Source organism: Thamnophis elegans, chromosome 2 (genome assembly GCF_009769535.1).
Source record: "Thamnophis elegans isolate rThaEle1 chromosome 2, rThaEle1.pri, whole genome shotgun sequence".
Lineage (NCBI taxonomy): Eukaryota > Metazoa > Chordata > Lepidosauria > Squamata > Colubridae > Thamnophis > Thamnophis elegans.
Window position 1 is genome coordinate 22,132,818 of NC_045542.1, and position 22,397 is coordinate 22,155,214.

The 22,397-nt window shown below is 42.6% G+C and overlaps 1 protein-coding gene across 1 annotated transcript in view; it reads right to left on the reverse strand.

Moving 5' to 3' along the window:
- MAP3K12 (mitogen-activated protein kinase kinase kinase 12) overlaps nt 1-20,592 on the reverse strand; it is a 32,328-nt gene extending 11,736 nt beyond the window's left edge. The window contains exons 1-8 of the mRNA XM_032211478.1: nt 20,127-20,592; nt 15,894-16,077; nt 13,226-13,417; nt 11,679-11,837; nt 11,124-11,282; nt 5,889-5,997; nt 2,515-2,624; nt 62-178 (exon numbers count right to left, since the gene is read on the reverse strand). Coding sequence (XP_032067369.1) covers nt 62-178; nt 2,515-2,624; nt 5,889-5,997; nt 11,124-11,282; nt 11,679-11,837; nt 13,226-13,417; nt 15,894-16,077; nt 20,127-20,592 — 1,496 coding nt within the window. The remainder of the gene's footprint in view (nt 1-61; nt 179-2,514; nt 2,625-5,888; nt 5,998-11,123; nt 11,283-11,678; nt 11,838-13,225; nt 13,418-15,893; nt 16,078-20,126) is intronic.
- Nucleotides 20,593-22,397: the final 1,805 nt, after the last annotated feature.

Genomic DNA, 22,397 nt, shown 5'->3' on the forward strand with positions numbered 1-22,397 from the left:
TCCCCTTTGGAGAATACATCTCCAAAGCTTAGCAGCCATCCAGGACCTTCTGCCATCTTACCGAAGCAGCTCTTTCTCCTTCAGCTCCAACTGTAGCATGAGGGAATTGAGCTCCATATAAAGGTTGTTGGCCCGTTCCAGTTTACGTTCGTAGTGCTCTCGGATGTCCAAGGCGTGCCTGCAGCAGAAGAGGGGAGCAAGGAAACTTTTCAAACATATAAAGAGTCGTGGTTTTGTTATTTTATTCATTTATTTGAACTCACAGTGCTTATCTGAGGATCTCGTATTATCCTGACGCAACTCTGTGAGGTAGAATGGGCTAAGAGTGACCGACTGGTCCAAAGTTACCAACGAGCTGAGAGTTCCCCAGCTTTGATCCACCTCAATCACTACATTAGACTCAATAGCATCCACAGGCTCTTGCTGTTATGGTCAGGAGCAGGGTCTCCAGCCTTGGCAACTTTAAGGTTTGCTGGCTGAGGAATTCTGGGAGTTGAAGTCCACAAGTCTTAAAGTTGCCAAGGTTGGAGATCCCTGGTCAGGAGAATAAAAAGAATGTTGTGTGGCACCAGGCTGCAAGTTCTGCCCTTTTAGAAGGGGGGGGAGCTTGTATCACAGGGCTCTGACACTTCTTTCAAAGGCTCCTGATTATTTGACAATCCCCTGCAGGACATCGGTATCCCGGTATAAGGAAGCAGGGACAGTTTTGAGATGCTTAATAGCAAGGACTCAGGTGAGCTCAGAAAATTAGAAAAGGTCCTAGCATCTTTGGTATTTGATGGAACATCACTGCAGGTTTAAGAATCATTAAAGAGGAAGGTGCATTTAGAATAGAATAGAATAACAGAGTTGGAAGGGACCTTGGGGGTCTTCTAGTCCAACCCCCTGCTTAGGCAGGAAACCCTACACCACTTCAGACAAATGGTTAGCCAACATTTTAAAAACTTCCAGTGTTGGAACATTCACAACCTCTGGAGGCAAGTTGTTCCACTAATTAATGGTTCTAACTGTTAGGAAGTTTCTCCTCAGTTCTAAGTTGCTTCTCTCCTTGATTAGTTTCTACCCATTGCTTCTTGTTCTACCCTCAGGTGCCTTGGAGAATAGTTTGACTCCCTCTTCTTTGTGGCAACCCCTGAGATATTGGAACACTGCTATCATGTCTCCCCTAGTCCTTCTTTTCATCAAACTAGACATTTAGAAGGAGTAGGTACATTTTTATGAAGTCAGATCTAGTTTATGTCCCAGTTTTCCAACGCTGAAGTTTATTCTGTTCTATATCTTCCATCATTCTGTCCTTAAAACAACAACACAAGAAAATTTTTTTTAAAAGCTTCCTTTTTGCAAGCATATTTGACAAATGCAGTTTTATACATTTTTCACTATATCTACTTTTGTGTGCATTTTCTTCATTATATACATTTTTTCTTATGATTTATTCATCTTGAAACTCTGTCTGGAATCCGCACTGCATATCGGACATTAACACAATTGAGCAAGTCCAGAGGTATTTCATGAGAAGGCTTGAAATTTTGGGCTTGGACAACCTAGAACTACGCCACCTATAGTCTGACCTAAGAGTAGTTCACAAAATTATCTCCTACGAATGTCCTACCTCAGCCTCAACCGCAATAATACATGAGCACACAATAGATACAAAGCCAAACTTGATTGCACAAAATATGACTTCAGCAACAGAGTGGTCAATACCTGGAATGCATCTGTTGTTACATCCTCAAACCCCCATAACTTTAACCTTAAACTGTCTACTGTTGACCTCACCCCATTCCTAAGAGGTAAGTAGGGGCGAGCATAAGCGCACCAGCATGCCTACCATCCCTGTCCTAATGTTTCTTTTTATTTGTACCCATTTCCTGTGTTCTTATTCATGTTTATTCTTATTCCTGTTGTCTTGTACATGACTGACAAACTAAATGTAAATAAAATAAATATGTTCCATAAAATGTAAATGTCAACAGTTGCATTCCAATTCGCATACAGGTTTGGGAAATGAAAAATAAAGTTTCAAATGAAATGCAAATGCAATTAACCTACCCTCAAGATTATGCCCAGTTCCATTTACATATAACAATCATTAGTTTTAATAAAAGGAGTGGTAGTGAAATAAAAGACAGGGGAGGAATTGTCAAGATTTTTGCTTCAATTCTGGGGAATACAAAATTGCTTCACTGATGGGGGACCCCCTCCCCCCAAATGTTGGTATTTTCAGCATGCCAGCAGATGCAAGGAATATACGTCATTATGTATAAACTTATCATGACAGGTGGCAGCAGTCAGCCATTCCTGGCTCTGCATGAAAGTGTCAAGTCTAGAGTGGGAGGTTGAAAAACACATCTTGAAAGAGTGACAAACCACATTTTTAGTATCACACAAGGAAAAGAACATGTCCATATTGCCTCTAGAGGTGTAACTCAGTTCAGATGAGACCTTTTATTTATAAATACATATATGGGTATCGAATCTTCTATGTTTTAATGGTTTCCACACCTGCCTTACCTGAGCTCTTCTCGCCTCCGGTGAATCAACTCCTCTTCCAGACGGTGTAGACATGTCCCCTCCGATTTGATCTTTTCGAAATGGAGCTTCACTTCTTCTCGCCATTCAGCCTGGGGAAGAAAATGAGAGCTCCATAAACTCATTCCCTGAATTCATCTGGCTCCAGGACTAGAGAACAGAAAACTGTTTACAATGGTGCTACTCTTGTAGATTATGGTACCCCCCACTGCATGGTATAGGTTCCATAATGAGAATAATAAAAAGTGGGGCTGTTCGGCTCTCAGCAAAAGATGCATTTATTGGTTATCTCATCTTCCTAACTAACTTATTGTGAAAAGTTGTTTTAAAATTTCAGAGGTAAGATTAATTCAGTTTGTTTTTATGTTATTGTTTATATAACTGCATTGTAAACTACTTTACAGACTAACATGAAAAGAGGTCTATACTGTTAGATCGGGTAATGGAAAGGCACACTCAGGCTAAAGGCAAAAACAGCTCCTTATAGTAACAGAACAAGTATGTATAATCCAGCGATGGTTGAGTCTGACAGCAGCCCTTTTATAGGGAGCTGTCAGACCCTTCGACCAATGAGATTAAACCTCTGTTCCCGCCGGAACAGAGGACCTTGGTGGAAACCATTATAACTGTAGCTAGTATCTAACACCCCTCCCCTCTTAGATGGAATCATCCTACTGGTAACGTAGTCCACACAGGTAGGCGGGCTTTTTGGTAGCTCTGCCAGACCTGAGCAGTTCAATCGGACGGTGTTCTTCGGACAGGTCAGACGGACCTGTTTGCTCTGCAGCTCCGCTTGGTGGAAGCTCATGGAACCTTTCACAGGCCGCGGCTGGAGCTTCTAGAGCCGGTTCACTCGGAGCTTGCTGTGGGCCTGCAACACAAGTAGCTAAGTATCCCGGTGTCTTTGGGCTGTGGAAGGAGTGACTTTGTGCTCCTTTTGGGTAGGGCTTTGGCCAACTCGAGCAGGAGTTACCTCTGGCTGCCTAAGAGTGGAGTTGGACAGGCAGCCACGGAGTTAGTCAACGTGCCTTCTCCAATTCCGACCGTCCTTGAGCTCTATGAGATAAGAGCGAGGCTCAGTGATGCCTATCACTGTGGCAGGAATCCACAGAGTTCCCCCGGCGTAGTTGTGGGCGTAAACTGAATCCCCTACGCTAAAATTTCAAATTTTGCTTGTGGAGTCAGGGGGCGATGCGGCAGAATAGTTTGGGTGTAGCCAGTCTAAGTGGGACCTTAGCCGGCGACCCATGAGAAGCTTGGAGGGGCTTCTCCCTGTAGTGGCGCTTGGTATGATGTGTTGGATTAGAAGATAATGGTCAACCCATGTTTGCCAATTTCCCGGGCCCATCCTAGATAGGGCCTCTTTTGCAGATCTCACCATTCTCTCCGCCTGTCCATTGGAGGCCGGATGGAATGGCGCAACCAGGGCATGTCTGATTCCCTGTGCTGCTAAGAAGGTCTCGAATTGCATGGCCGTGAATTGGGGCCCATTGTCAGAGACCAGGAAATTAGGCAGGCTGTGTGTGGAGAAAAGTCTCCATAGGGCCTTGATGACTGCTTCTGTCATAGTGGAGGTCATCAGGACTACCTCTAGCCATTTTGAGTAGGCGTCTACAACTACGAGGAATGTCTGGCCATGAACTGGGCCAGCAAAATCAATGTGCAACCTAGATCATGGTGCTTGAGGTCACTCCCACTCCTTAGCGAGCACCTCTGGGGGAGCTGGTCTGGACTCCTGGCATGGTATGCAAATAGCCACCCATTCTGCAATCTCCCTGTCCATGTTAAGCCACCACACGTAACTCCTGGCCAAAGACTTCATCCCAACAATTCCAGGATGCCCTATGTGTAAAGCCTCTAATACTGCAATGCACAGTTTGGATGGTACAACGATCTGGTCCCCCCACAACAAACAGCCATTAACAACAGACAATTCATCTCTCTTACAATAGTACATTTTGAAATCAGACCCAACAGGCCCCTTTGGCCACCCCTCCACATCCAAATTCAAAATTTGTTTCATGGTGGAGTCTTTTGCAGAGTGGCGGACAACGTCACTAGACTGTGACTTTCAGCTTTTTTGGCCGTCTAGTGCGAACTTGGCTGATTGAGGTGTGGTAGGTGACTCTGGTGTTGCCCTTGGAGCACCATGGTGGCTTCTGCCATACCCCTTGGTTGGGCCTCTGCTGGAGGTTAGGTCAGCTTCTTGGCTGCCAGGTCGTTGTGGGGTGCTCGCTTCTGCAAACCTTGGCGATGTGCCCCTTTCGCTCGCAGTGCTGGCAGATAGCATCGCGGAAACAGCAAGATGATCTGGCATAGGAGCCGAGATGTTGCAGTGGTTAGAGTGCAGTACTGCAGGCCACTTCAGTTGACTGCTATCTGCAGTTCGGCGGTTCTAATCTCACCGGCTCAAGGTTGACTCAGCCTTCCATCCTTCCGAGGTGGGTGAAATGAGGACCCAGACTGTGGGGGCGATATGCTGACTCTGTAAACCGCTTAGAGAGGGCTGAAAGCCCTATGAAGCGGTATATAAGTCTAACTGCTATTGCTATTGCATGGGCTCTCTGCAGCTTGCGCAAGGCAAGAAACGTGGTTCGAATTTGCACGCCGGCTGGGCATGGCTACTGCACATGCAGCAGCTGTCATCTTCTTCGCCTTCTGAGGTCTCGGCCTCTGCAGCCTCGCGATGTATGTGTGTGCTCTTTCGCGCATCTTGTGGAGTGCTTTGGCGCTGCAGGATTTCTCTAGACTTGACGGCCGATTCTGATGCCCTGGCTTCATCCAAGGCAATTTGTAGAGTGAGGTTAGATTTGGCAAGTAAACTCCTCTGTAAATTAATGTCCCGCACACCGCATATGATGCGGTCTAGTATAAGTTTGTCTAGGTCTCGGAACTCGCAGTACACTGCGGCCTTCCATAGTGCCTCAACGTACTCGTTGATCGACTCGCCTTCCTTTTGATTACGAATATTAAATTCGTGCCAGCAGAGGTGCTTAGACGGCTTGGGAGCGTAATGTGTCCTCAGCATCTGATCTCAGTCGAACCTCAGCATATAGAAGTCCCAGTGCTCGGTGACTGGGTCATATGGAATTGATGGGGCGTGCATGGCCATTTTGTGTTCTAAGGGCGTTTTGAGTCCTTGGTCTCCATGGTCATGTGGCTGGCATGACTAAATGCCGAAGGTACATAGAATTGAGCCCTTTTCATAGGGAGCTGTCAGACCCTTCGACCAATGAGATTAAACTTCTGTTCCCGCCGGAACAGAGGACCTTGGTGGAAACCATTATAACTGTAGCTAGTGTCTAACATATACATTTTTAACACAATTTCAAACTAATTTTGCCAAGGAAGCCCACCTGGGATTTGAAGTAGGTTTCTTGCGGTGTGGACAGCACATCAGCAGAGGCGATGTCAAGGTGCAGTAGGATCTGACGGAAGGATGGGCGATTCCGAGGTTTGCTATTCCTGATGAAGGAAGACAGAATACACTGAGGGGAAGAAGGCACACAGTGTGGATTCCTAGCTTGTTTGGTGGTGTGGTTAATTTGTTGGGCCAAGAGCAGGGAGGCCCACATTCGGGTTTACCTTTAAGCAATGAAAGCTCATTTGATGTAAAGGTAAAGGTTTCCCTCGCACATATGTGCTAGTAGTTCCTGACTCTAGGGGTTGGTGCTTATCTCCGTTTCAAAGCTGAAGAGCCAGTGCTGTCCGAAGACGTCTCCATGGTCATGTGGCTGGCATGACTAAATGCCGAAGGTACATAGAATGCTGTTACCTTCCCATCAAAGGTGGTTCCTATTTTACTACTTGCATTTTTACATGCTTTCAAACTGCTAGGTTGGCAGAAGCTGGGACAAGTAACGGGAGCTCACTCCGTTACGCGGTGCTAGGGATTTGAACTGCCGAACTGCCGATCTTTCTGAACGACAAGGTCAGCATCTTAGCCACCGCATCCCTTTCATTTGATATAGTGAGTAACAAAGATGACCCTGAAGAGATACATGGGAACTGCTATCTAGGCAAAAGGGGGTGAAGTGGGGTTTTTTAAGTCCAGAAGAATGAGATAACATTTGGAAATGGCTCACACAAACAGCTCCCTAATGTAGTAAAAGAAGGGGGAAGAGATACAACACAATCAAACTTGCAAGATTCTGTTATTATAGTCAGCCTCAATAAAAGTAGTTTTAGGCTTGCTATGGAGTTGATTTCCAGGTCAATCAATCAATTCAGTTTATTATAGTCATAGACCAGAGACCAGAACAAATTAAAACACTCCATAAATATACAATTTAAAATTCTGGAATAAAATAATAAATAACAGATAAAATCTATGATAAAATCCAGTCTGTCAATTACACATGGTCTAAGTACACTCAAAGTTACAATCCATAAACTGTGTGGCCCGTAGTCAAATTAATACTGAAAGGGAAAGAAATAAGCAGTGCAATGGGTTTGCCACATTTGTTGTATAAAATAGCTATGGTGGATTTGATATGTGTTTCTGACGAACCCCCAGTGCTGCTGCATGGATGTGAGGGCGATCTGGCTGCGACATCTGTCACCGCATTGATCGCCAGGGTTGATTTCCAGGTCTTTTTCTTCCTAATAGGAAAGACACTTGATAGCTTTGTCAGAAAAGGATATTTAAAATGCAACTCATCAACTGTTATGTATTGCATCACTCATTCTTTAAAGCAGTGTTTCTCAACCTTGGCGACTTTTAAGTCCTGTGGACTTCAACTCCCAGAATCCCCCAGCCAGCATAGCTGGTCGCCAAGGTTGAGAAACACTGCTTTAAAGGAACACTGATAGTGCATATGCATGGTATCTTGCAAAGAAATACTTGTAGACTCCTCTGACAAAGTGTAGGTTCCTACTTTCAACACAAAGCCCAGCTGTTAATGGTTTTCACTGTTACAGTTGGCACCAACTCTAGTCACCTTCCACAAGCAGATGAAAATGGAATTCTTCCAGAGGATACTTAGAATGATGTCAGACATTATCTGGAATGCAAGTTTTTATATTTTTGACTGCATGACTTTTTTATTTTATCTACAGGTAGTCCTCGACATATGATCACAACTGAGCCCCAAATTTCTTTTGCTAAGTGAAAGTGCTTTGCCCGACTTTATGACATTTCTTGCCACAGTTCTTAAATGAATCACTGCACTTGTTAAGCAGAGGTGGGTTCCTACCAGTTCGCACCTATTCGGTAGAACCGGTTCGTCAAATCTGCAGAACCGGTTAGAAGAGGTTCCACCAGTGGACCCGGAAAGCAGGCCACACCTACAGAAGAGGTTCCAAATTTTTTTGAAACCCACCACTGGTCCTTGGATATGATTATTCTACACTATCATGCTCATATTTATAAAACTCAGTGCCTCTGTGAAAGGTAAGGATGATTACTGCGTTTGTGGTGCAATCAGAACATTGCATATGTTGAAGTTGTTTTAACGCAAACAAAAGATGCCTTTTAAAAAACAAGTTTACATCATATTCTTATGCATGCCAGTGCTGTGTGTGAGGGAATTTAAGGTGGTTCTGACAAGTGTTGTCGGCATCTTCATATCTGGTCACATGGATGGCAAGCCACCCCCATCCGGTCACATGGTCGGCAAGCCACTCCCACAAAGGAGGCCACATCCACAGAGTAGGTTCCAACAATTTTTGAAACCCACCACTGTTGTTAAGCTACTAACACACTTGTGAAGTGAACCGGTAACCCTGGGACACACCAACTGTCATAAATCGGAGTCAGTTGCCAAGCATCTGAATTCTGATTATTGTGACAATGGGGATGCTGCATAAGTGGTCATAAATGTGAAAAATGGTCATAAGTCACTTTCCTCAGTGCCGTTTTAACTTTGAGCGGTCACTAAATGAATGACTGTAAACCGGGGACTATCTGTAGTTATTGTTATTTATTGTTTTGTTAAAGGTTATGATCCATCAAGAGTCTGGTTATGATTGTAGTAGGATATACATGTGATGAACAAACAAACAAATAAGCAAGCAAGCAAATAACCAAATAATTGTGAGTGGACATATATCCACACAAAAAGAATTTCTAAGAATGTGACAGCTGTCCTCTCTATAGTTGTGCTCCATTTTGGGTATGACAATGCATAGATTGGTGTGAATTTAAATTAAAATGTAAAGTGTAGAATTTAGAAACTGGCATATGGTGTTAAAGTTTGCTGTATTGTGCATTAGTATAATATTTTATTTCTGGGAGTTTTGTTTATTCTGTTTCTCAAGCTTTCATTATAGAAATAAATGTTCTTTCTGCTCTCAGTCAAACTTTATATCATACATTTTCCTTAGTATGGCCATTAACTGCTCCATGTATGGCTAGTCCTCACTTACCAACCTCAATAGAGACTGACAACTCCACCACTAAGTGGCACAGTCATTAAGCCAGACATCACATGAAAGCATTGTTTTGTGACATCAGTTGTCACTTCCTGCTGCAGTCATTAAATACATCACCCACAGTCATTAAGTGCAACATCACATGACTGTGACTTGTGACTTTATGCTAGCTTCCCCATTGACTTTGCTTGTTGGAAGCTGGTTTGTGAAAGGTCACAAATGATGATCAAGAAACTATAATGGTTGCAACTCTGAGGAATGGTTGTAAGTCTCCATATTCACTACCCTCATGATTTCAAAGAAATGGTTAGTAAGTGAGGACTAGTTATAATGTAGCAAATAGGAATGAAAGCTTATTGGGTTCCATTGTAAACTTCTATTATGAAGTTTTTTTTTCTACTGTGTAATCTACCTGGTCTTCAGAAATAAATCAAGGTGAGTTCTGGAAAGAGGTGTGTTGTTCGAATTTTAAACTTGACACTTTGAGATGGGCTTTCTCTCTTAACACAACCTACTCCATAGAGTTGTTATGGTATGATAAACTGGAGGAGACTACTGAAGAAAAAATGGCTCTAAATTAAATATATATGTATCTACATTACACCATCTGCCAAAATGCTGTTCATCTCTGTGTATTATTTTAAATTCATTCAATAAGATCTGCTAGTAAATGTATTTTTAAAAAACAATATTTCTTGATGTCCCCAAGGAATTTATGAAGAGTGTAATCTGGAGGATCACAGTTTCTTTAGCTCAGGTGTAAAGGAAATGAAACCTTGATCCTAATAGATCAAAAGTGAACTAAAGATATGTAAAGAGAGGGATTTCTAGAAAGAAATAATTCATAACAAAAAGACATATCACATTTTGGGTTTAATGTGACATAATTAGGTTGCTATATCTCTATCTCCCGTGAATAGAAGCCAGAGAAGAGTACCTAAAAAACGCATTGTAATTTTTTTCCCAATTATATATCATGAGGACAAGGGTGGGTTCCTGCCAGTTCTAACCTCTTCTATAGAAGAGGTTCCACAAATCTACAGTGCCGTTTAGAACCGGTTCCAGCTCCCTCCCCCCGCCCGTCCGCACATCATCAAGATGAAGAGAGAGAGGAGGAATTCTGGGAGTTGAAGTCCACAAGTCTTAAAACTATCAAGTTTGAACACCCCTGGGGGGGGTTTAAAGGGTTAGGGGTGCAAGGGTCTTGTAACTTGACAGCATTAAGACTTGCGTGCTTCAAATGCCAGCGTTTCTGAGCCAACATTTTAGTTGCTAAGCAAGAGCGTTGTTAAGTGAGTTTCACCACATTTACAAATTGGCCACGCCCATCCAGTCACATGGCTGGCAAGCCATGCCCACCTGGTCACATGGCCGGAAAGCCACTCCCACCCAGTCACATAGCCACCAAGCCACTCCCACAAAGCAGGCCACACCTACAGAAGAGGTTCTAAAAAAATTTGAAACCCACCACTGCATGAGGAAGATAAGATGTGGCAAAAGTCAGGCATTCTATTAGATTTAATTGGGCCTTCAAATTGTATTAAAACATGAATACTAATCTTCCCAATCTAACACTCTCTGTAAATTTTAGACTACAATCCCCATCAATCGCAGGCAAGATACTGGAAGGCTATCAGATCTGGAACATATTCCTAGGGAGCCCCAAAATGTGGAAAGCATTTACATTAATATGTAAAAGCTGATATAAATGTTCCTGTATGGTAAATACTCCATGTGGTTGTAATGGTGAATAAAATAGGCTTCAATCAATGTTTATTGTCCTTAGACCTATTTAAGGAGGCCATTCCACACATACACAAAAAAGTATCATCTGGATCTCTTGCATGAGCAAGGCAAATAAATAAGATTGCAGGATATTGTGTCTCAATTCTCTGGAGTTTATATAATCTCAATAGATTATATAAGAAGTGCTTTCCTCCTCCCTCTTCTGAGTTTTGAATTTTATTTAGTTGGGGTTTAACTGGTTTTTTTTAATGAAACAGGATTGCTTTTTTTCTTTTCCCCATTTTTTCTCTCCTATGTAGGACAATATAGTCTTCCTTTCCTTTCCTTAAAAAAAAAACAGTGTGGATTTAGAATTTTCAATTCTTTCAAACTATAGCTGAGCAGGGCCTGGGCCTGGACTAATTCTGGAGGCTAATTCTTCCTCCCACAATTTAGCCCACATTGCTGAGAAGTGATATAACATGGGAACTCACCAGCACTGCCTCAGCAGGATCTTGAAGCCATCTGGGCAACTGGTAGGCACAGGTAGGTGGAGGCTATTACTGCCCACTCCCCAGATGATGGCTGAGGAGTCCACATCCTTGTAAGGAATCTCTCCAGTCAGCAACTCCCAGAGAACGACCCCAAATGACCTAGGTGGGAATGAAAAGTCAATTGAGTAGAGGAAGCCTCTAGCATGAACAACCATTCTCAATGGGCTTCCCCTTTTACATTCTTTTCCAGCCATGTCTTCTACCCAAACAGAATCTATACCTGGGAGTATATACAGGTGAGACTAGGAGTAATGGACAAATGCATCTAGAGGACATAAGGTACATCTGTGCATGAATAGGTATCTATTACCGGTACTAGACCTTGGTGCGAGTTGTAGTCCAACATACCTTTTTTGGGGTATGTGTTATGTGGACGAAAGAAGCCAGAGCCCAACACAGCTGGAGGAGGGGCACTGGGTTGTCCTATACTTTGGCCACCCACTCAGACCTTCCCCACTCACTCCACTGCCTGTCTTTTGGGTTAGCTCCCCTCACCAGATGTCAACCTTCTCAGAAACAGGCTCATTCCGAATCACTTCAGGGGCCATCCAGGCCACAGTGCCAGCAAAAGACATCTTGGTGCTCTTGTCACTGAGCTCTTTGGAGGTGCCAAAGTCGGAGATCTTCACCACATCATCATACGTGATCAGCATGCTAGGGGGAGAAGAAAGGAAATGGACTTCATGGCTCCTTCTGAGAGACAAAGGGTTCTCTACCATCAGTTGGGGAAGATAATATATGAATAAACCCCCTTCCTCCTCCTACAGAGGAGGGCCTTCTCTGTGGCTGCCCCGGCCCTTTGGAACGAGCTCCCCATGGAGATTCAGACCCTCTCCACCCTTCAGGCCTTCTGGACGGCTGTGAAGACTTGGCTATCCCAGCAAGCCTGGGGTTGAGTTCCCCCACTACTCGAATTTGCTGTGTCTGTTGTGCTTTTAAATTGTTCATATTGTCTGATTGTCTTTGTCTTACTTTTTGTAATTTCCCCTCCCTTGGCTTTGTTCAGCCGCCCTGAGTCCCTTTGGGGAATAGGGCAGCCTACAAATTGAATAAACTCCAAACTCCAAACTCCATAGAATAATAATAATTTAATAAATTTATATAGTACCTGTGGGCCATATCTTAGAAACTGTGGGCTATATCTTCCTGGAAGGTTGCAGACAACTTTGCCACAAAGGTTCTTTATTTGTGAGGTGGCACTTCAAAGGTATGTAGCATATCATCTAATTCTTTAACCTTTATCTTACTGACTGGCTCATAAAACATATTTTTTCCTCACAACTTCATTGGAGTAGCTGGACAAACCCATGCAATTCTGTTATATCTTATTCCTAAACCAAGATTTACTCAAATTCCTCCTACTGCCTCTAGACTATAAAACACCTGGAAATCACAAAACAAGAACGATTATAAAGGGCAAGATATTGTATGATTACAGACCCTGCTCTTATTTCCTTAGCAAAAGTAGTGGGGCTTCTAAGCTCTGACTGAGAAAACAATGCCCTCCTTCAGCCTAACAGATAGCACTGCAGCTGCTGCCCACCATTCTGTTTTTTGACTGATGGTGAGGGAGGGCAATGCTCTTCTTGGCAACCACATTTAATTAGGGAAGGGTTTTGTTCACATCTATTCTTTGCCATACTTTTGTCACCTTCACTATTGTCTTCCCTGAAGTCTAATTTATGTACAGGCTAAACTCCTTGGAGATAAGCATTGTTTTGTTTGCTTATTTATGAAACTCAGAAAACCCGCCTCCACTCTCAATATACCAGAGAAGCATCCATTACAGGGAGAGTTAATGCCCTGAGTTGTACACAGGCGTGAAGAAGAACTGTGGATGAAACCAGTGATAGGGAGGTAGAGCAGATTACCAAGCCTCCCACTTAAATGTAACATTTTGAGAGAGATTTTAAGCTTTCAAAAATGGCAGGTTTTGTTTCAGTAGGAAAACACCGACTTGCCCTCAGTAACCCTGAGTTTCCTTGCCACTGCCAGCCTGGCACCATGTTAGTCTCCTGGAACTATTTAGCTCCCCTTCTTACTTGGGTGACTTGAGGTCTCGGTGGATGATCTTATGGAGGTGCAGGTAGTTCATGCCACCAGCGATGCCCATGGACCAGTCCACCAACAGCGAGGGAGTGACTTTGCGTCCAGCACGTAGCACCTCATAGAGTTGGCCCTGGGCACAGAATTCCATGATGATGCAGTAACAGGGAGCCTGGGTGCACACACCCCTGCAAGGAATGAGAAAGGACAGGATAAGGATGGGTTAAAAAGGACCAGCAGGACACTTTACAGTGGCAGAGAAATAACATCAGCATGCTCTTTGAAGAGTTATTGTGGAATGATGATTTCTGGGGAGACAAAGAGTCAGGATTCTCTTCTGTCTTGCGCCCCAACAAGAAAGCCTAATGTTTAATATGTGAGAAGGGCTGTTGTTGTTCAGAGACAAGCCAAAAGTTATCCCTAATGCTATGAGGTACTTGTGGGAAATTACCCAAATTAGTCAGCATTCTGTGGTCCAGAACCTTTTTGTTTTGCAGTTGCAACAGTGAATTGGGGTTCCTTCTGCAGCTTTCATTATGGATTGAACCATTGAAAATATAAACATTCATTCACCTATTGTAGAGGGCATAGGGAATGTGCTTGAAGGACAGGACGAAGAGTCCCTAATAAGGTCATGGCCAGATAAGAGGGGCTTGAATCTGTCTTAAGAAACTTGAGAAAATGTCTTAGACAAGCCCCATCCTTACTTTATATGAAGATAAAGGGTGGAAGCAGACTTGCAGTAGTCTGATATTATAGTTGTTACAATAAAAGTAGTCCTGATTTAAAATCAGTTTGCTTTCTTTGTCTACCTTATAGGGTTGACATCTATATATGAATAGACTACTGAGATATGAAATATCATGACTAGATAGATACTCGTATCTATTCCATACTGGGTGACCACAAAGATATTTGGGACTACAATTCTTAGGAGAATCGGTTTGGCATAGTGGTTGAGGAATGAATGTAGAAATTGAGAGAATGTGAATTCTAGTTCTGCCTTAGGCACAAGGCCAGGTGGGTGAGCCAATCTCTCAGCCCCAGGAAGCAGGCAGTGGCACTTCATAAATCCAAAAGAAATCCTAAGTACTTGCTTAGGAAGTCACCAAGAATCAACGCTCTACTCAAAGGCAGACAGACAATCTTAGAAACACCTAGTAGTTAGGAAATATAAGAATTATAGCCCAATATATCTGGAAATAATTAGGTTCGTTCTAACAAGGTTAGAATTATGGGAATTGTAATTCCAACATTTGAAATAGCATTATTAATTTTAAGAAGTATTACTTTTCTGTTTTTTTCCCAGCGAAAATCAGCTAAGGTCACACTCAATTCCAAGAAATGTGGCAGAGCCAAAACGAAACCTAATTATGATGCAATGAGCATTACAATTCAATTTACATTTGTTGATTATAGTTAATATGATTACTTTATCAGTATCCAATAATCTCCTCCTGCCATGTGAAAAACTACAAAGGAGAGGCTGACTAAAGCACCCAAGATTTTGTCTCACAAATTGTCCTGATTTAAAGAAAAACCAGGGCCGATACTGGGAAGTTGTGGTTTCAGAAAAGAAAGTATAGCAGTGACAGTGAGCCTATGACATGTGTCAAAGATAACATGCCATGACATTTTGGATGTCAGCGTTCCCCAACACCTGACAAGTATTTTCAAAAACATGCCCCATCCCTGTGCAATTTTTGGAGGCTGCAGAGGCTGCACAAGAATGAAGGGTGTTGTCATGTGGCCTCCCGACCCTCTGGGATTTGTGCAAAAGGGCCATGTTCTCGCATGGCCTACTGACCCTCTGAATAGGGCATGTTTTTGGACAGCTTTTGGAGGCTGAAGAGGCTGCAGAAGAGAATTTTCCGAAGCTATTTCAAGAACAAAGACCTCGTGCAACTGGAACAGCCTCCAGTAGGCTGCCGAGGCCTGTCATCAGAAAGAAAACATAGTCTAAAGCAGTGTTTCTCAACCTTGGCGACTTTAAGTCCTGTGGACTTCAACTCCCAGAATCGCCCCTGGCTGGGGGATTCTGGGAGTTGAAGTCCACAGGACTTAAAGTCGCCAAGGTTGAGAAACACTGGTCTAAAGGTAAGTGGTACATGGCAGATTCTGGAGAGTGCTGGGCTGTGGAGACAACAACACAATTCCCCAACATTTCTTTGCCTTGGGAAATGATGCAGGGCAGCCTTTTTGAGTGGCAGTGATGGTACTAGGGCGAAATCGAGGTCCGGATCTCTGCTTCAGGCCTACCTGAAGCACTGTTGCCAGGTGCCATTGTTCAAGGTGGCCTAGAAGGGGAGACAGAGAATTGTTTCTCTTTTGTTTGGGAGATGGTGGTATTGACATAACAGCAGAGCCAAATTAGGCAATTTCTGAATTTTTGACATGCTGAGCCAAACGATTCGCCATAACTACACTAAACTAAGTGGGACATGGACACATTGGATTTTTTCCTCCACACAATCTATGGCTAGAAACGCAGCTGATTGCTGTATGTGTTGTATGATTGCTTGTGCTATATGTGTTTATGGGTGAGGGAGAGGGAGTAAGTTATGGTGCCTGGCAAAGACATTTGCCTTGCAACTATAGCTCAGAAAGACTTCATTGTTAAGAAAGGCAATGCCAACTCCCTCTTGCCAATGCTGCCCCACTCACTTGAAGGTGATGATGTTGGGATGCTTGAGTTTCCTCAAATGTTTGATATCTGTCTCCTTGAGGTCTCGCACCTTCTTGACTGCAACTTCTTCCCCATGGAAGCGTCCCAGGAAGACAGCACCTTGCGCCCCACTGCCTACCCATTGCAAGTCCATGATCTCTTCAAAGGGTACCTCCCACGGGTCTGCATGGAGAGGAAAAGAAAGTGGGAGCTGCGGGTTGTTCAGAGGAAGGCAGGTTTTTCATCCACAGGGCAAAAAATCCTGCATAATGTCATTCAGGAATAACCAAAGTCTTGCATATCATTGCAGGAACAAATGAAAACACTGCAAATACATGGCATTCAATAAGCCAAGTATGCATTTAAAAATAATAATAATGCCAATCAGGTTTCTAGCCCTTGCAGAAATAACTTGTAACAACAACAACAACAAGAACACTGCTTGGATTTGCATATATACTCTGCAGGTACATTACAAAATCCCAGGAGCTAGTTTTTTTTGGAAAAATTGATGTGTATGAAATGCCAGAACCATCTAAAAAACTGCCAGCTATGATTTCACACTGTTGTGTATATAATAACAGTAATATGATTTTATACATCATCCAACTCCCAACGCCTCTAGTATAGCACTCTGGTAACACAACGGCTTATTTGGAAAAAGGGAAGAAATGATTTCCAATGATGATAGGGAGGAATAATCAGTCTAGCATCTCGTTGCTCACCCCCTTTGGCCCCAGCTTTTCTTATAGCATCACAGTCACATTTCATATGGCTGGTTCCATTTATCTTGGGTGCCATAAAAAGGGGCTAGAAGAAAATAAATAAGCCGAACATTCAAGATTTAACTAAAAGTTTGAAGAATATTCTGCATTCCTTCATGTTTTTTTTTCCAAGAGGGAAAAGCTATATGAAGGGCATTCAGGCATGATAGATACCTCTGAAGTATTTGTTACCAGTAGAAGCCACTAAATAAAAATGAAGGTATCTTCTGGGAAGATACTCACAAGAGTATATTCCTCAATTTGGGAAGTCTTCCCACAATTGACAAATTGCCCATCTTAAAGTATGTTTTTTTTGGGGGGGGGGGAACACCTGGAAAATTCATGTTCAAATTGAGAAACCCATATTCAATATTTTGGCTGATTGGATCCACCTGGAGATTTGACCCTCTTAGTTGTCCCTCTTTCTTGATGCTTCAGGTGGAATGGTGATTAAACAGATGTTTATTAAGGCCTACTTCGAAGGCAGGGAACCTGAACCAGTATGCGGGTTGGATTTTTTTTGCCTACAACACCAAACTGTGCTTGATATTACCATAGCAGAGGCATTTCAAAGAGGGGAAATCTCCCACCCCCCTCAACCTCTTTTTAAAGAAAAACCAGGATCGGGATTGGGAAGTTTTGATTCTGGAAAAGATGCAAGAACGTTCTAAGTATCTAATTTTCTACTTAATCAGAAAATTGAAGTGATTGCTCCCAGCTTCCTTGGTCCTATCTATTTTGCGCAAATAAGTGGGAATGATTCTTTTCAGTTGTCACTCGAAAGAGAGACTCTACTTTTCTTGATGTGCAGGAGAAAGCAGAGAGCATGTCTATCTACTCCAAGTCTGGGAGCTGAGCTTCTTCAAAAGAGGCTTTCCTGAGGTCCCCTCCAGAGGTTCTGGTTTTAAAAACCTTTCTGTCACCAAGATTACCATCTCTAGCTTTTCTTAGAGTTGCACTTCCCAAAGTAGACTTTTTAAAATAATTTGAGGGCTCTCCTGGACTCTCATCTCCTGCTCAATGAGCAGATAGTGGCTCTGTCCTAGGAAGGCGTTTGCAGAAATCCATCTTTTGTGACAATAATATCCTTTCCTACTTTGTGAGGCTATGATCACAGTCACTCATGTTCTAGTGACCTTCTAGTGAGATTATTGCAATGCATTCTCCATAGGGCAACCTTTGAACACCTGTTATTAGTGCTCCTGACTTTGCCAATGTAATGTCTCTTTCTGCTGAGAGTAAGATTCTGGCTCCAGATCTGAGCTATATAAAAATGTGACTCTCTGGGACAAAATGGGACCTCGGAGCCGTGTCTTCTTTATAGTTGGACCTACCACATGAAATAGCAATGCCCTTCCTCAAGATTTGAATGGCCGACTCTGTTAAGCTTTCATAAAACTGTGAAAACTTGGCTCTTCCAGCCGGTTCTGGAACACAGTCTAATGGTTTGTTCCCAGTAATCTATCCTGATTAATTATCCTTGAACAATCCTATGGAGTTGGTTATCCCCCTGATATAAGGTTATGCAGTTTTATTGTATGGTTTGTTATTTCTGTTGCCTTAAATCCTGGCATGTGAGCTTCTTAGAATACCTTCAATGGCTGAGATGGCATGCAAAATAAATACTGTAAATGATGATATCCTTTTTGGCTCAAAAGAGAAAATAATGTTTTTTTAAGGTATCTGCAGCTTTTTACTTTAGAGTCACTTCATCTTCTCTTCTCTTTAAAAGCTGCAACATCAGACTTGCTCTGATTTTGAGAAACTTCAGTACTAAGCAAGAAATAATCTAATCTAATAAGGCTCAATTGTACACAAAAAGTTTAACCATCAACACATCTGACTGGAAGAAGAGAGACAAAATGGCCATGTTGCTCTGGTCTGAGAATAAAAACCGGGATTTCAAATTACCCAGTGACTGGAAAAATTGTCTGTAGGATTTTTTTTTTTGTAAGATTAAAGTGTTAGGTATTTTTGATCTTCACAATTGCACATGCTCAATGTTCTAATGTCCTTTGGGTCTCTAACAGTGCATTAGTTAACTGGAGCATTTGGCATTGACAAAGTTGATTTTACCAATGTTTTCAGGATTCAGGGTTCAAAGGCAATACACTAGATTGCTCATAGAAACAAACTGGCAAATAGCATAGCAACAAACATATCTCTATTAAAATAGTTATAATTATGTCCATTTGGTTAGCACTCATTCAAATTCCAATTATGGCATTTTGGATCAAATTCATTTCCACTCAATATATAAAGACAACTTCTTATATAGCATTATTTTGGCCTAATCCTGTAATTATTATATGAATAGTCACTAGACTATTGGTTAGCCTGTAAACTAAATTTATAACTAATTCCTGACACAGACAGAATCAGAAAATCAAGGGGTCACCGTGTTCTAGAGGGCAGCAATGGATGAAAAGAACCATGCTACAGATCACTGACTCTGGGAGAAAGCCTTGATCCAAACTGAATCCTAAGTTCCCCATTGACACCAAGACTGATTGAATTGCCAATTGCATTTGGGAACATATCTTGAAAATAGGGACATAGAAAATTTCTTATACTGCAGTGGTTCCCAAACTTCGCAACTTTAAGACTTGTGGACTTCAACTCCCAGAATTCTCCAGCCAGCAGAGCTGGAGAATTCTGGAAGTTGAAGTCCAGAAGTCTTAAAGTTGCCAAGTTTGGGAACCACTGTTATACTGAATCAAACACTTAAATCAATATTGTTCATATCAGATTACTATATCCTCCAGGTGTTTTGAACCAAACTCACGATAATCCTTGCTAATGTATACTGGCCTGGTGAGAACTGAAATCTGAAGGCTATAGGGTAGTGTTGGCGAACATTTTTGGCACCAAGTGCAAAAACAGAAACATATGCACACACGCGAGGGAGCGCCGGAAACCAGAAGAGCAGTCCCAGAGGAAGAACTGGAAGAGCAGGTCCAGAAAAGCAGTACCGGAAGAAACCGGAGGAACGCGGGAAACCGGAAGAGCCGGGAAGCTAAGCTTCTGGTTTACAGCGTGCGCATGTGCCTCGGTCACCTGGTGTTCCAGTTTCTGGCACACATGCATGCGCTAAGAGCAGATGGCCAGTGATCATGTGTGCGCCAGAACCTGGAAGAGCAACAGGCAACAGCTGGCATGCCCGGAGAGATGGCTCTGTGTGTCACTTCCTGCACACGTGCCATAGGTTTGCCATCACAGCTATAGCGGCTCCAAATTCCCAACTCCTGATATGCATGTCTGGAAAGAGTTCTCTATGATTTAAAGAAGGGTCTTTCCCAGCTCTACCTGGAGATTTTGTGAACCAACTTAGACCTTTCTGTATGGAAATCATGGAGCCCAGCTCTCAGCAATAGGATTTGCTTCATAGATTATAATCAGGTTATTATTATAGGATTCTTTCAACTGATAATGCCCACTCTTGCTCCTGGTGGTCCCCATGTTCCTCACCTTCCTGCTGCTGTTTGTGTTCGGTGGAATATGCTTTGCCAATCATGGTCCAGACAGGTTTGAGGCAACCAAAAAGCCCTTCCAGAAAGCCACTCCCTGTCTGGCAGTGGATCCGTACTTGGTCAGCATGGTAGCGGGTAGGCCGGACTTCAGGATTCCCAACTCCAGCTCCTGCGCCAGCTCCGCCTCCCCCACTACCAGCTTCATTCTCGTGAAGCTGCAGCACGCTGTTGGCAAACTGTTCATGGGTCTCCTCACTGGGGGTAGGACTGTGTCCACCGCCTCCACCTCCACTCCCATCTATGGGCAAGACGTCTCGCAACACACACTGTGTGGGCGTCAAGTCCTTCTCAGGGGTGCAGTCCGAGGCATCTGGATCCAATTTCCGGAAGGAATTCTCCGTCAAGATAGTGTTGAAACTGCCAAAGGAGGGGGAAGGTGTGCGGGTCTCGTGCAGGCAAGCCATGATGATGCGTATCTTGGGGTAATGTGCAGCTAGTCCCTAAGAGGCAGAAAAAGAGAGAAAATGCAAGGGTCATGGATTAGATAACTAGCAGGAATCAAGGGACTATGGGATCTGCGAGCCAAGTTTTCACATTAGTAAGTAACTCATGGAATATCAAAAAGAATTTGGAACATGATACTACAGGTAACCTTCAACTTAAAACCATTTGTTTAGTGAATGTTCAAAGTTACAACAGAACTGAAAAAAGTCATATATGACCAGCCTTTATACTTGACAACTGTTGCAGCATCTTCACATGATCTAAAATTAGAGCATCTTGGCAAACAGGCATGTATTGATGATGGTTGCTGCATTCTGGGGTCGTTGCTCATGACACTTTAGGCATGAGTAGACATGTGCGTCCTGTTTGTTGAAAACGTCTCTACATACACATATAGAGGCGACTAGGAGAATCTGGAAATGGAAGTGTCTGTACATCTGGAATACTATATCTGTGGTTAGAATAGCTGAGAGATAAAAAACCAGTGAACAGCTGTGAATAAAAGCACATGTATAATTTGGAATTCAACATGGAATTTGGCCCTTGGGATGTTTTGATGGAAGATTTTACACTAGTTGGGCTCCATATCTTAGGCTGTATACCATGTTTCCTCTATATCTTGTTTCCAAGCTATTAGAGACCTAATCAAGTAGTGTGCATCTTTAAGTTGGAAGGGTGATGAGGATGTATGGTACATTCCTCCCCAGAGTTTACACTAAGATAAAGGTAAAGGTTCCCCTCGTACATATGTGCTAGTTGTTCCCAACTCTAGGGGCAATGCTCATCGCTGTTTCAAAGCCAAAGAGCCAAGGCTGTCCAAAGAAGTCTCTATGGTCATGTGGCCAGCATGACTAAATGCCGAACGTGGATGGAATACTGTTACCTTCCCACCAGAAGTGGTCCCTATTTTTTTACTTGCATTTTTTACGTGCTTTCGAACTGCTAGGCTGGCAGAAGCTGGGACAAGTAACAGGAGCTCACTCCATTACGCGGCATTAGGGATTCAAACTGCCAAACTGCCGACCTTTCTGATCAACAAGCTCAGTGTCTTAGTCACTGAGCCACCGCCTCCCTTCTGAGTTTACTCTACAAACAACTAAAATGGAAATTTAGTTATCAGAATCTTTACTTTATCCATGTTTGTAATTGTGCAGAGCTGTGTCATGGCATTTAGCCAAACTTGGTTATATTTCCATTTCAGATCTTTCAAAAAAGCAGATGATGTTTGGGGATAGTGCATATGAAACAGAATGAGAATATGCATCCCTGTGGTTTCATTTGTTATAGGTTTATATTATTTATGTATTTATTCATTCAAGATTGTTTTAAGCTGCTCCCTTTCCTCAAGGAGTATGAAGAGATTATCATGAAATCTTAATACTTGAGACTTCCATATTTGGAAAGCAATATATAGACTTGCATAGTTAAAAGAACACATCTTTTTTTAAAAAAGCACAAAGTCACACATTTAGATGTTCTTGTACTGCTATTTCCTGTAACAGAAATCCTCATGATTTGTGAGAAATTTTGCAGGAATACAGCATCTAGTGTTGTACAAAAGCCAGGTTTTAGTGCCTGGAAGAAGAAATCCTTAAGCAGAATTAAAGAAGAAAGTTATTATTGTAATATCCATTAAAAGAGTCACTCAACTCTGGTTATAGAAATATGCTTCAGTGTGTAAAATAACTTTTTACTTAAAAGTAAACCTGACAAAGCATTTAACTTTGGGAATGATTTCTAGATTACAATTCTATATGTAAATTTG